Source organism: Mirounga leonina, unplaced genomic scaffold, assembly GCF_011800145.1.
Source record: "Mirounga leonina isolate KUSES-001 unplaced genomic scaffold, KU_Mleo_1.0 Mir_268, whole genome shotgun sequence".
NCBI lineage: Eukaryota > Metazoa > Chordata > Mammalia > Carnivora > Phocidae > Mirounga > Mirounga leonina.
In genome coordinates this window covers 6,522,475-6,536,634 of record NW_023270649.1, presented here as the reverse complement: position 1 = coordinate 6,536,634, position 14,160 = coordinate 6,522,475, and the positions used below count along the sequence as shown (strand labels likewise).

General features: G+C 51.7%; 2 protein-coding genes across 2 annotated transcripts in view; one reads left to right on the top strand and one right to left on the bottom strand.

Moving 5' to 3' along the window:
- GPR143 (G protein-coupled receptor 143) overlaps positions 1-5,956 on the top strand; it is a 37,509-nt gene extending 31,553 nt beyond the window's left edge. The window contains 1 exon segment of the mRNA XM_035029614.1: positions 5,462-5,956. Coding sequence (XP_034885505.1) covers positions 5,462-5,556 — 95 coding nt within the window. The 3' untranslated portion in view covers positions 5,557-5,956.
- Positions 5,957-9,028: 3,072 nt separating this feature from the next.
- TBL1X (transducin beta like 1 X-linked) overlaps positions 9,029-14,160 on the bottom strand; it is a 215,958-nt gene continuing 210,826 nt past the window's right edge. The window contains exons 16-17 of the mRNA XM_035029681.1: positions 13,490-13,591; positions 9,029-12,483 (exon numbers count right to left, since the gene is read on the bottom strand). Coding sequence (XP_034885572.1) covers positions 12,457-12,483; positions 13,490-13,591 — 129 coding nt within the window. The 3' untranslated portion in view covers positions 9,029-12,456. The remainder of the gene's footprint in view (positions 12,484-13,489; positions 13,592-14,160) is intronic.

The window sequence follows — 14,160 nt, the reverse complement described above, 5'->3', positions numbered from 1 at the left end:
CTCCCACAATCCCCTTGTTCTCCCACCATTCCTCACTTCTCCCACAATCCCTTGTCTCTCCCACAATCCATTTCTTCTCCCCCATTGCCCTGGCTCTTTCATAATCTGTTTTTTCTCCCACCGTTCCACGCCTCTCCCATAACCTGTTCTTTCTCTCACCATTCCCTGCTTTTCCCGTAATCCATTCCTCCCAATTTCCCCATCTCTCGCACAGTCCCCTGACTCTCCCACAATCCGTTTTTCCTTCAACTGCCCATATTCATGTCTCTCATAATTTTTCCCAGTCTCTTTTCTGTCCCACAGTTTTTCTGGTTTTGTGTGTGTGTGTGTGTGATCATTTGTTTTTCCCTAATGCCGTGTTGCTCTCACAGTTATTTCTTTCTAGTAGTTGCCCATTTTGTCCCAGAGTTCTTGATGCTTTATTTTTCTCGCAAATCTTCACATTCCGTCTCTCAACAGAGACAATTGGTACTCTGTCCCAGAATGCATTCTCCCCCGTAATTCCCGTCCCTTGCGATACTCTCTTCATGCCCGTGATCTCGTCTTTCCCGCAATGCGCTCTCCCAAAACTCCTCTTTCTCTGCCATCGCCCCATGTTCCCACCACTTCATTTCCTTCCAGATACTCTCTTTCCAATATTGTCCTGCCCACAGTGCCCTCTCTCCCCCACAATTCCTCTCCTATCCCACAATTCTGTCCTTCAGCTTCTTGTCATTCCCACATGGCTCTGTCTCCCACAGTTCTCTGTAGTTTCCTGCAGCTCCCCTTTTCTCACACAGTTCTTGCCCTCCCATAACCCTTTGTGTTTGCACAATTTATTCTCTCCCACAGTTCTGTTTAATGCTCTAATTATTTTTCAAATTGCAACATAAATATTGTACAGTATTAGCTTAAGGTGTATAATATAGTAATTCAGCAATTTTATTTTATTTATTTTTTAAGATTTTATTTATTTGCAAGAGAGAATGAGAGACAGAGAGCATGAGAGGGAGGAGGGTCAGGGGGAGAAGCAGACTCCCTGCCGAGCAGGGAGCCCGATGCGGGACTCAATCCTGGGACTCCAGGATCATGACCTGAGCCGAAGGCAGTCGCTTAGCCAACTGAGCCACCCAGGCGCCCAGTAATTCAGCAATTTTAAAGTTTAGTGCTCATAAGTGTGCTCTTAATCTCCTTCACCCATCCCTCCACCCACCTCACCTCTGGTGACCACTAGTTCCTTCTACTTAAGAGTCTGGTGTTTTTGTTGGTCTCTTTTTTTCCTTTGTTTATTTTGTTTCTTAAATTCCACGATGAATGAAATCACATGCTATTGGTCTTTCCATGATTCATTTCACTTAGCATTATACTCTCTTGTTGCAGATGGTAAGATTTTATTCTCTCTTTTTTTTTATAAAGATTTTATTTATTTATTCATGACAGACAGAGAGAGAGGCAGAGGGAGAAGCAGGCTCCCTGCAGAGCAGGGAGCCTGATGTGGGACTCGATCCCGGGACCCTGGGATCATGACCTGAGCCGAAGGCAGACGCTTAACCATCTGAGCCACCCAGGCGCCCCGATTTTATTCTCTCTTAATGGCTGTATAATATTCCATTGTAGGTATATACCACGTCTTCTTTATCCATTCAAGTATTGTTGGATGGTTGGGTTGCTTCCATAATTTAGCTATTGTAAATAACGTTACAATAAACACAGGGGTGCATATATCTTTGAAAATTAGTATTTTTTAAATTAGTGTCTTTCAGTATGGAGGTTTCCGCAAAGTTAAAAATAGAACTACCCTATAATCTAGCAATTGCACTACTAGGTATTTACCTAAAGTATACAAAAATACTAATTCAGAGCGATACTTGCACCGTGACGTTTAGAACAGCATTATCTGCAACAGCCAAACCACGGAAACAGCCCAAGTGTCCACTGACTGATGAATGGATAAAGAAGATCCAAGGGAGTATTACTCAGCTATTCAAAAAAAATGAAATCTTGCCATTTGCAATGACATGGATGGAGCTAGACAGTATTATGCTAAATGAAATAAATCAGAGAAAGACAAATACCATATGATTTTGCTCATCTGTGGAATTTAAGAAACAAAACAAATAAGCAAAGGTAAAAAATAAAAGTGAGAAATCCAGATACAGACTCTTAACTATAGAGAACAAACTAATGGTTTCCAGCAGGGAGGTGGAGGGAAATGGATTAAATAATGATGGGGATTAAGGAGGGTGCTTGTGGTGATAAGCACCAGGTGTTGTATAGAAGTGTTCAATCACTAGATTGTACATTTGAAACTAATATTATGCTGTGTGTGTTAACTAACTGGAATTTAAATAAAAACTTAAAAATAAACATTAGCAGGGCACCTGGGTGGCTCAGTCGGTTGAGCGTCTGCTTTCGGCTCAGATCATGATCCCAGGGTCCAGGGAGTTGGGCTCCCTGCTCAGTGGGGAGTCTGCTTCTCCCTCTCCCTCTGCTGCTCCCCCTGTGTGTGCTTTCTGTGTCAAATAAAATGTTAAAAAAAAATAAAAATTTTAAGCAAAAAAAAAAAAAATACTGCCTGTTTATCCCACAATTCTTCATTCTCCCCCACCCTTGTCCTTTCTCACTAGTCCCTGTCTCTCCCATAATACATTTTTTTCCCTACAGTTTCCTTTGTTCTCCCTAATACCCCTTTCTCGTTATCTTTTATCATTCCCACAATTCCCCTTTCACTGCCATGATCTTTGTTTTTCCCACAGTGCCCTATTTTTCTCATCATCCTTCTTTTCCCACAATTCCCCTTTCTCCTCTATAATCCCTTTGTTCACATAATTCCATTTCTGTCCCACACTTTTCCTTCCTTTTCCATAATCCCGTCTCACCCACAGTCTCCTGTCTCTTGTGCAAATCCTTCTCTCCCATAATCCCCTTTGTCCTACAGTGCCTTGTCTCTCCCACAATTTTCCATACTCTCTACGGTCTACTTCTCTCAGTTCACTTTCCCACAATCTTCCACTTTCTCTCACAATTCTGGATTCTTTATTGTCTCTCACAAATCTGTCTTTTTCTACAATGCTGTTTTCCTCCATGCCCTGTCTTTCCTAAAATTGTTTCTTCTTAAGTACTCTGCTCTTCCCCACAATTCCTTCTCCCACCATTCTTTATTCTTCCCCACAGTTCTCTGTTCTTCCCCACAATACTCCATTTTTGCCACAATTCTCTCCCTTAGTTTTTCATGCTCCCTCACAACTGTCTCTCCCAACTCCATTTCTCTCCTACAGTTCCCCACTCTCTCCAGAATTCCCGTTCTTTCCCACAGTTCTGTCTCTCCTATATTCCCTTGTGTCCTCCACACTTGTTTTGTCCACAGTTGCCTATCACTACCGCAATTCCTTATCTTAGCCTTCATTCCCTGTTGTCACTTGCCCGCCTGAATGTAACACCGGGTGGCCCCGTGGATGGCAGCTGCTGGGGAAGTGTGGAAGAGAACATACCCCAGGCCTCTCACTCTCGTGCCCTCCCTAGATCAAAGTCAACACCTTGAAGGTGATCCAGGCCCAGGTGTCTGTGTTCTCTGCGGCTCATGGGTGCCCACGGATTGGGCTTTTGGATCGAGGGCTTTTAAGGAATCCAGGAACGATAGGTGAGGGTGCAAGAGACACCCAGTGTGCTTTCCTAGATCTTGGATCTGTGTGGGGCCAGGAAGTTCCCAAGAACCTGCCTGGGCTGGCAGGGCTCGTCAGAGAGGGACTAGGAAGGGGGCTGGCCCTTGGGCATCATGAGCTTGCTGGCATCTGCATATCCTGCAGGGACACTCGTCAGGTATTCATACTGTGGACCAACAGAGAATTAGTACAAATCCCCCAATGGCCTCATTGGATTATCATGTCAGAGACTTGCTCAGCCAGCACATTCCCTCTTTCTATGGAGACCTTTAAGACCAGAAGAGAAAACCCATGGGAATGCAGGCCTGCTGGCAGGCCCTCAACCACAGGGACCACAGTGACGTCAGTGCAGGCTGTGCTGGGCTCAGGTGGCTTGGCTCTTTGGCATCTGAGAAAGCTGTTAGGGTACAAATGCATTTTCTCCATGGAGCCCCAGGGGAAGGATGAAAGAACCGGGAACTCTTAAAAAGCTACAGGATCCAGAGCATGCCCTGAAGTGTGAGGTCACGGGGGGGGAGTGTCCTCAGCCCAGACCTTGATCACAAGCCACCATGTGATAGCCCCCCCCGAGTCTTTGAAAAGACCACAGAAGTCACACACAAGTTCCCATGAGCTCAGGACGTCCTCATAAACAGGGGGTGACCCTGTGAAAATTGATTCTTTTTGAAGTGCTACCAGGTCCTGCAGCAGCAGTGCAGTCTTAGACGTGTCTTCTAGAAGCCTTCGCAGCTGGTGCCTGGTCTCCTGGAAGAGCAGGCTCCCCGCCCCGACTGCGGGTCTTCTCCCACCATCCTTCTTGGCGACCCCAATTCTCAGGATCCAGCTGTAGGTTCTGTGACCATAATCAGTCCTTCCACCCGCCTTCTACATTGCCCCGTGTTTGTAGCGCTCATGACACAGAGTCTGACGTACTCAGACCCGTGCTCTCCCAGACTCCTCCTGATCCAGCCCCGGGAGGAAGCTCTGACCACTGGTGTGAGTGTGCGTGGCTTTAGATAGGGTGTCCTGGATTTCTCCCTGAGCATGAGGGAACACTTGAGTTGAGACCTGGAAGCCGAGAATCCTACCGCTGAACAACCACTGCCATTTGAATTGAGATCTGAATGAACTGTAGAAGGGAGCCGTGAGAAAATCTGGAAAAGCTTTACAGGCAGAAGTGATGTGCAAAGGCCCTGTGGTAGAACTGGGCTGGCAGTGTGAGAGGCCTGTGTGCCTGAGCATTGTGAGTGAACAGAGTGTGACGTGAGTGGAGACTCCAGTGACCAGCAAGGCCCATTGGTGGATGGAGTTCGGGATTTGGAGATACTCATGAAGGGCAGTCCCTTGCCCCATGCACGGGTGAAAAGGCCGCCCTTCTTCGTGTCTTCCATGTGAGTGTTCCTCTAGGTTGTACGTACCTGGTGCACAGCACGCATGTCTGGATACTTGTGGAATGAAAGAACAACTGTAACGTCTGTTCCAAAGGATCCGCTCAGGTTCTGAAGGAAGGTGTGTTACTGGCAATGGTTCAACAGACCTTCGGGATTACGCTGTTGGCGGGAGTAATTTCCCTGATGGGCACCCACTCCCCGCCCCCCGTGATCCCGTGCTCCCCACCTGCGACAGCACAGGCTCCAAAGCCTCCCTGTGTCCGCAGCCGGTTTCCATTTGATCTACAGCATCCCTGTCGTTCGGCCGAGACACACATGTAGCCACCGGTGCGGAGGCCTGGAAGAAGGGATGCGGGGGCTGAAGATGGCCACGGAATGGTGCATTGGTGACCCGTGAGAGACTCTCAGGGACATCGACACCGTCACAGTCTTTTCTCTTTTCCTCCCCAGGTTCTGATGCCAGCACACTCGAAATCCATGTCGCAAGTGTGTCCCGCAACGAAAATGAGGTTTACTCTGTTCCCAAACCCCAGGGAGACCTATGAGAGGGATGGGACAGGAGTCCAGACACCATGTGCTCAGGCTCTGCATTTCTCGTTCTTTAGAACTGTGTTCTCCCCCAAATCTTGTCATCACCCTGTTAGGGTTTCTTCCCGAGGAATGTCTCTGATGAGAGAGGATCCATGAGCATGATTGGGAACAGGAGGAGAATTCCTTCCAGACCGGACACACAGCAGCTTCTCCAGACTCTTAGCTGCCCTTGGTTTTTCTGAGGCTGGCTACTGTCATGTAAAGGTCGGATCCAGGTCTTTAGAAAAGTCAATAAAATAAAGTAGTTGTAACTGAGCTCCCGGCCTGACTTGCATGCTGTCTGAACACCACCTCTAGCAAATGCTCTTGAGCAAAGTCCTGATGATACCGGATACAGCAGGGTAGAGAAGCGGCAGGACCAACGGGGCAGCCGGGGTGACTGCACAGCGTGCCCTTCACGTGCCCTTCACACGCCCCTGGGGGCAGGGAAGGGGCCAGGTCTCCATCACTCATGTAGCTGTCGGTCCCCATGCTGTACTGAGCAGTGACATAGTCTGAGAAAACCTTGGGACCTGCTTTAGATCATTGCCGAGGTTGGAATCCATCTATCAGTGGAATCTGTATAGATTTAAAAGTTTTTAATGTATTTTTTACTTACTGGCAAAAGTACTGTAGTGTGCGTTGGCGTTGCGAGCCACCTAGGTAGGTCTGTAGAAAACCAAGACGCGGTTTTCTCGGGACCCTGCAGACAGCTCTGCCACACGACCCCTCCCTTCATGTCAGCCAACTCCCGTTTGCTCTAGGAAAGCTGTCTAGGAAGCTTCTAGAGTTGTACTTCTGGAGAGTCACTTGGTTGCAGATGGGCTTCAGGGCAGCACCCTTGGACTGTGACCGCGGTGCCCAGGGCCGTGCATTCCTGAGGATGGACCTCTGTTAGATCACACCCACTGTGATCCAGAGGGCCAAGGAGGTGTGGACGCTTAGCGTTTCGGAGTGGAGCTGCCTTCTTACTCTCTCTGTCGACCTTCGGTCTCCCCCAGCGTCAGAAGCCCCCCTTCCGCGTGAGGATTCCCCCAGTGGCCTGAGAACAGCCCACCCCCACCCCAGAGGCAGAGATGCCATCTCCTCGCTTTCCCGGCCTCCCTGACACCCGCAGCAGGACGTAGGACCTGGCAGCCAGACCCCCCTCCCAAGTCCAAGTTAGAAGCCAGTGTCCAAGGGAATGGCCTGACAGAAGCACGTGTGAGGGGTTGGCGGCAGTCACGCCCGCTTTGGAAGCAGCTTGGGTGCTTTCAGGGGCCACAGTCCGGCGTCCAGTGTCACCGTGTGGGCAGCGCCCGGTGCTGTGTGTGCGTGTGTTCCCTGCATGCAACCGATCCCAAGCCTGATTTTGGCTATTCTCGTCTGTGTGGCCTCCAGTCTGCTCCTCCGGAGATTCCTCGGAGGGCCCAGTACCCTCATTCATTGCTTTTGGCTTACACTGGCCGGAGTCAGGTTCAGAAGCTTGCAAATAAGACCCCTGTCTGATGGGATGATCCAGCTACAACTCCTAGATGGGGTGTTCATGTCACCTGGGGAGGGGGGACAGGGAGCCGGAAGGTGCATGAATCCCTCCTCACGCCTCCTTGGCAGGCACCGAGCAAGCCCATGGATGCACTGGGAGCACGCGAGTGAGGATCCGACACGTAGCGTATCAAGTCACTCCAGTGAGGAGAGCGAGCTGCCCAAAGGAGTAAGTGAGAGAACGGCGGGCAGCCTGGTTTGAGCAATTTCCCAGTCAGGCTGGTTGCTGCAGGGGGGCCTCGTTACTGTGCTACAGAACTCGGGGGTGCGAAGGGCAATGATCCAGCGGAGAGAAAGCAGTCCTGATGATGGGAGAGAGGTTTCCATGAAGGCGCGGCACCTGGGACCCATGAGTCTGGGCTGGCTGGACACACACAGGCGGTCGTAGCTGGGGCATAGTGTGGGTGGAAGGATGAGGCGGTGCCTACCAGGAAGCTTCCGTGTGATTTTAGTTTATTGGCCAGTTTAGGAGCCAGTCGATTTATCACACCTTAAAACACCTTTTGAGGACTCTGCTCGCATCCCCTATTCTAGGAATGCCCTCACGTTCATGCACAGCGTGCAGTCTGGAGAGAATGTATCCCAGCCGGCTGTTTTTTTCCTGTGGTTTCCCCCAGTCGCTTTGGCTTGACGAAAACTATAGGTTCCTGGTCTGAGCCCCCCATTCTCCAGAGCATCTAAATGTTGGCGGAAGGTAATTCCGTGCAGAGCGGTGTCCCGCGCTCTCCCCCACCATCCCCACGCCCTGTCCACGTCCTGCTCTGGGTGGAAATGCGTCCCCTTGTGGGCCTTACCTTGTCATGGATGAGACATTTCAGAGGAAAAGGAGTCAGACTAGAAAAAATATATATATATCGGCCACGTTCTGAGTGGTTTGTAAGGGATACACGGCACTGCTTCCCACGTCCTCCTACCCCTTCTCACGCAGCTCAAGGCGGCGTCCAGGTCTCCGTCGACAGTAACGACACCCAGCACACACAGGTGCCCAGAAACCTTCCCACAAGCACGAAGAACATTCGCCAATATCCTCGAGGAACTGTATCACGATGCGGACAGGTGACGTTCTGTTGGTGACCGCAAGCTGCAGATGCCCCCAAGTAAAATGAAGTCCAGCTTCTTACAAAGAACCCCGTTTAAAGCTGTGTGTTCCCACCAAAGCCACACATCCCATACGCCTCTATCCCGGGGACCCTGACCCGCGCTGTGTTCTCCCCACTGCCGTGCTTGCTACTAGGTTCTCCCCAGGACCTTCCTGTGGCTCTCACGTGGTTCACCCCCCGACAGCACCGGGACCCCAGTCCTCCGCTTCGTTCTAGTGCAGGATCAGGTTGGAATTGGCGGGAAGGACACCGTGACCTTCCTGGTGACTCGCACAGCGAAGAAGGACTTGTACAACACTCTGCCTCTCCTCCTCACGGGCCTCCTCCCTAGTGCTGGGTACAGCAATGCCCAGTCATCCTGTAACACCCAGCAGCCGATTAAGGTGGCACCTCGGCATGTGACACAGAGCACGTGTCGGTCAGCATTTGTGGACCGTTGGTCTGCGTTGCCGAGTCTCCCATGTGCCTGTGACTATGGGCTCCTCCGGTGGCTCAAAGCCAGTCCCTGAACTCCGACTCCCAGCAGACCCACCTGCTGCTAAGACTCCTCTGCTCGGACTTCTTACAGCCGCCAGCCTGGAACAACGTAACGACGAAGGAACACGTGGAAACGCGCCCCCGTTATGGAGCCTCCAACAGTAAGCAGGGCCTGGTGTTCCTCACGCATCGGCCGTCCCGTTCCCTGGGCCCTGTGTCAGCAGAGAGGTCCCGGGAAGAGGCACTCGAGTTGTGAGAAAACGCACAGTGGCGTCTTCATCCATCCGTGGCACCGTGGGCCCGAGAGTTAACCCCGCGAGAGCAAGAAAGCACACCCACCGAGTTCTCTAGTATCAAAATAGAGCGATTTATTCAAGACACTGAGTATGATCTGTTGATTTTCTCTTGAAACAAATGAGCTACAACACACAAGGTGATTCTTTTTCTCAGAGAGCGTGAGGGTGAGTGAGGGTGGAGGAGAACCAAACGGGGGTCGATGTGGATGGAACAGAATCTAGAAAATGCAGACAGAGGACCACATCTGGCTGTACGTCTGACACAGACAATAAAAACTGCAGAAGCCAGAATTCAAAAACCTCAGTGAGTGGCGGAAGGAACATTTCTGCATTTGACAAGAAACACGATTAAAATAAAAAAGAAAAAGGTGGAACAGAAGGCTAAAAATAACAAAGCAGACCCTTACATTTGACAAAGTGCACTTCACTCGGCTCCGTGATCGAGGTTTAGAAAGACGAACGTCAAGTCCTAGGTGTCGTGTGGGGTCAGAGGGTGGACACCCTGTCACGGACGGCCCTCGCTCCCCCTGCCGCGGGACAGCATCCCTCTCCCAGGTGGGCGTGCGGGACACGCTCTTGGTCACTCGAAACCCAACCGAAGATTCTGCAAAGGATCGTGTTACTCTGATTTCAGAATTAAGGTTCCATTTGGTCACTAAGACATAAGCATTTACCCACAATTCCTCAGAGCTGGAAACAAAGGACAAACAGGAACTTCACCCACGGGCCATCCCTCGATGACGGAGATGAAGCTGCCGGCTTTCTGGCAGAGGGCGAGTGTCGCAGGCTCGATGGCTGGTGGTCGTTGTGCTGAGGGTGGGGATGGATGGAAGGGGCGCTGCCCGCCCGCTCCTGCTTGGTCCCTCTTCAGGCCCATGGGGAGCTGCTCGGCAACGGCTGCTCGGGGAAGCTAGGGATGCGGACAGCGGGCCTTTGTCCTCACCAGCTTCACTCCTGCACACAGCGGCCAAGCCTGTGTTGTGCGTGGCCTTCCAGCCCTTGGCTCCTACCTCATCGTTCCCAAGTGACTCAGAGTCACCAGGAGGCTAAGGACTGGGCTCCTGACCTTCCTGTGAAGATTATCTACTGAACCCCTTACAGGATGTCTCGCCATGGCCACCCAACAGCGTCTGACTTGTCAGACACAAGCCACGTCCCGACCGCGGGCCACCCCTCAACAACTTAAGCTCCGTAGAGGTGACATTTTTACTTGGGGTAGGGAGTTGAGATGGTGTTGGTCTGGATCCCCAACTAACTGCACCCCAAACCTAATGATGTCTTGGGGCCAGGCAGTGAATCATCTGCTATCTTCAAAGATGGGAGTGGTGACTCCACGGAACTCTGACCCCTGGGCTAAGCATTTAGGTAACAGAACCAGAATAAAATACCCAAGTCGGACACAGAGCACTTTGGTCTCGTGTAGACAGGGCGTGAATGACTCCGATATCCAAGCCAATTAATGATCTGAGAAGAATGAACACACTCTAGTCTTTGTAGCTGGTCCCGGCCCATTCCAAGTTCTGTAGGAAGGCCTTGCCCTGCCCTGCCCGTTGGGTTTTGGCTGCATGGACGGAGGCCACCCTCGAACATCCTGTCTCATTGCTGGAACACACACCCAGCTGACACCTGCCCACGACCGGACCCCCCACCCCCAGGCCTGGCCAACTTCCTCATCTCTTCCTGTGCCCGCTGGGAAACAGAGGAGACAAGAGGCCTTATCTTTCGGTTCTTCCCCATTGTTCACTTCAAAACTAGGTCCCTGTCGGGTTGTGACAAGACTACAAAGGTCACCTGATCCAATGAAAGGAAACTCCTCTAGGAACACAAAGCCATGTTTAATTTTTTAAAAACAGTAAAAAGATTCATTATTTTAAAAAAAAAATCTTTCTCCTAGTCTCTTGCGAGAGAAAGAAATTATGAAGACAGCAGAAATTATTAGTGACGTTTCTACCTAGGTCATTCACCTCCGGGCCTGAACATCTTCCTTCCCCGTTCATTTCTGTCATCAGGAGAGCAGGGGAGATCCTGGAGCCTTTCAGGTTGGCGTTGTGAGGACGGGTCACCCTGCTCTCGGTGACGCGACCACCGGTATCTACGGTGCCATCCACGAGATGTTGAGGGGATGCGGAGCTCAGCTGTTGACTTGTGCCTGGCGTCTTCGATACCATCTGGTCCGGGGACTGCTGGGGTCAGAGGGCACCGTTCTCCGGCCCTCTCCCTCTGGCTACGAGGGTACACGCGCCCTGCGAGATGCCGCGCTCATCTGCGAAGCCGGGCTCTCACTCTCGAGGCAGAGCAATCCCGTGACCGAGGCACAGGACCGACCTTTTCCCACCCAGACTTCTAACCGCCCTTCATGAAGCTGAAGGGAAAGGAAAAAGCGACCTCAGACCCTGCCTGTGTCTTCCTAAAATTTGTTTAAAATATGAATCACACAAAGCTCTCTATGTCTGATGACCATTTTAGGATTTTAAAATTGTTTTAACATAAAAATATTTTTTTTTTCCAAAAATACTCCGGGCTCTCTCTCTTATAAGTATTTTTTTCTCCTGTAAAAAGTCCCCCTGCCCTGCCTGCTTACATAAAGCACTTATTACGCGCCGAAAGTGCCCTTGAGACCTAAGATCCGAAGCAACTATCAGAAAGGGACAGAGAGAGAGTGAGCGAGGGGCGATGGGGGAGAGGGAAGGGGGAGGAGGGGACGGGAAAGCTGTCCGCCCCCGATTCCGTCACGGTGTCCACGAGGCTGCATCTACCGAGGGCGTACCGCACACCAAGACCACACGGAACGAAGGAGAAAGGTGCAGGGGGGCCAGACGACGGGAAAGAAGCAACAAACCAAAAACAGTTTCCATCTCAGACTGAAGGCCCCCAGACGACAGGATTCCAGCCAATAGAAAAACCACCGGACAAAGAAGATTCTAGAAAATAGAAAGTGTTGGGATTACAAAGTTGCGCATTTCATCGGTACAAACTGGTCTTTGAACATCCTTTGTGAGAACAACTGTAGTGTCCAGATTGTTAGGGAAAAAACAAACCCGCCACGTGGAGGAGAGCCCCCCCCCTTTTGGTTTATCACAGCATTTTTCTTGTTTTTCCTTTTTTTGGCACAGCTTTTTTTCCTTTTTTTTTTTTTCCTCCTGCTTTTCTCTCAGCCATCAGAGCCTGTTCTGGATGGAAACCAAACCGTGCACCGTTTAGCTAGTGGCTTCGTGCTTCCCAGGCTGAATGTTCTGGGTGGAAACCATCCTTTCCCCCTTTGATAGGACTGTGTATGCTTCTGTTTTAAACTTCCTGATGAAGGTTACAAAAAAATAAGAGACTCCCGCGGCCGGGGATGAGCTGATTTCCAAGTACACTCTAATGCAAGTCAAGTTCATACAGTTTCGGAGCGGATAGAACCGTGTCTGTCGAGCGCCGCACCCCCACAACATTCACTGCTGGTCCGTTAACAATTCTGTTCTAGAGTATTTTGTGTTTACTTCCGAAGATCTAAAACACACACCTGGGAGGAAAGAGGAAGTGACTGTTACCTTCACAGACAACACCAAGAAGCCTTGTGAGCCCTTGGCCCAAATCTGGCCCATCACCCGTGTTTTGCGAATAAAGTTTTATCAGCACACGGTCACAAAGATGCAGAGAAGCTCGAAGGAGAGAAGAGTGTCTGAGCCTCTGACCAACCAACCCCAAGCAAACAACACTGCACGGAAAAGCCAGGTCAAGGGCAACGCTAGGAACAAATGGCAGTGGACGCTATGTGACGGGGTCGAGGACAACTCCAGTCTGAGCACACGGATGCTGGGAACGCTGGGGGCCCAGGCTGACCCTTGGGAAGCCCGCCCAGTGTTGCCCCCCCTGCTTTGGAGCTCAAGTGCAGGAACGCATCAAAAGGCCAGACATGTCCTGGGACCAGAACAGGACCCCTGGGGGCCGGGAGACCTGTGGAAGGAAAGCTCATGCCGTTACCACCACAGGGCCCAGGTCAGGGGCACAGACATGGAGCCAAGGCAGGAGTGAGTTTCCCAGCTTCAACACCGCAGACACCGGAGCCAGACACTCCCCTGCTGGGGGCGCCGTCCTGGGGCCGGGAGGAGGCTGGCTGCGTCCCTGCCTTCCACCCACCACACGCCAGTAGCGGGTCCCCCCCACCCCCGAAGTAGGGACAACCAAAAAATGCCAAAGTCTGCAGACTTTGCCCGATGTCCTCACAGGGACAGAATCCCCATGGTTGAGAACCACCAATGTCCCTGAGAGCGCGTTAACCAGAATGACAACCTGGAAGGGAGGACGAGGCGGCCATTCTCAGCTGGTGCCAACCCAATGGGATCCAGCCCAGAAGTTTCCTTCCCCCAAGACACATTCATTTGACACCTGCTGTGTGCCAGGCCCTCAGAGACCAGGACCCATCACCCCGCCCTCCGCCCGGAAGCGCAGCCAGGTATCCACTGCCTGGCTTTCCCCCTACGCGCCCTCGCCCGCCCACTCCCCCGCCAGCCGCAGGTGCCGCTTACAGAGCCGTCGGATGCGCTGGCGCCCACTTTGTCCCCTCGGGCATTCCAGCACACCTCGAAGATGCCGCCAGTGCCTCGGTAGCTGTGCACGAGACTCCCACTCTGCAAAGCAAAGCAGTCAGCACTCAGGATGCGACGCACGGGGGCGCCGGCAGGAGCCACTCTCGGGACGTGACCCCGAAATGTTCTCACAGTAGCTCATCGCGGAGAGCTGATTTCTGAAGTTTGCAAAACAGAAATTCAAACTGGTGGCTACAGGTGCGTGCCTCTCAGACGTCCTACCACGGGAGCCCAAGGTGCCCTATGGTGGCCCGTGGCCTGGACTCGGCAGGGGAGGTCGCGTGTCCCTTGGGCCCCGCCCCCCCCCCCCCCCCCCCGGGACCGATGGTGCCCTGCACACTGGGACAGCTGTTCCCAAGGAACAAGTCAGCAATGTTGTTTTTTTTTTTAGTATTTAGAGAGGGTACCCATTTCACAGAGAATTAAAGTGAGTTTTAAAATGTCTCAAAGAGGACACCTGGGTGGCTCAGATGGTTAAGCATCTGCCTTCGGCAGGGTCCTAGGACCGAGCCCCACATCAGGCTCCCTGCTCCGTGGGGAGTCTGCTTCTCCCTCTCCCCACAACTCATGCTCCTTCGCTCGCTCTCTTCCTCTCTCAAATATCTAAACTA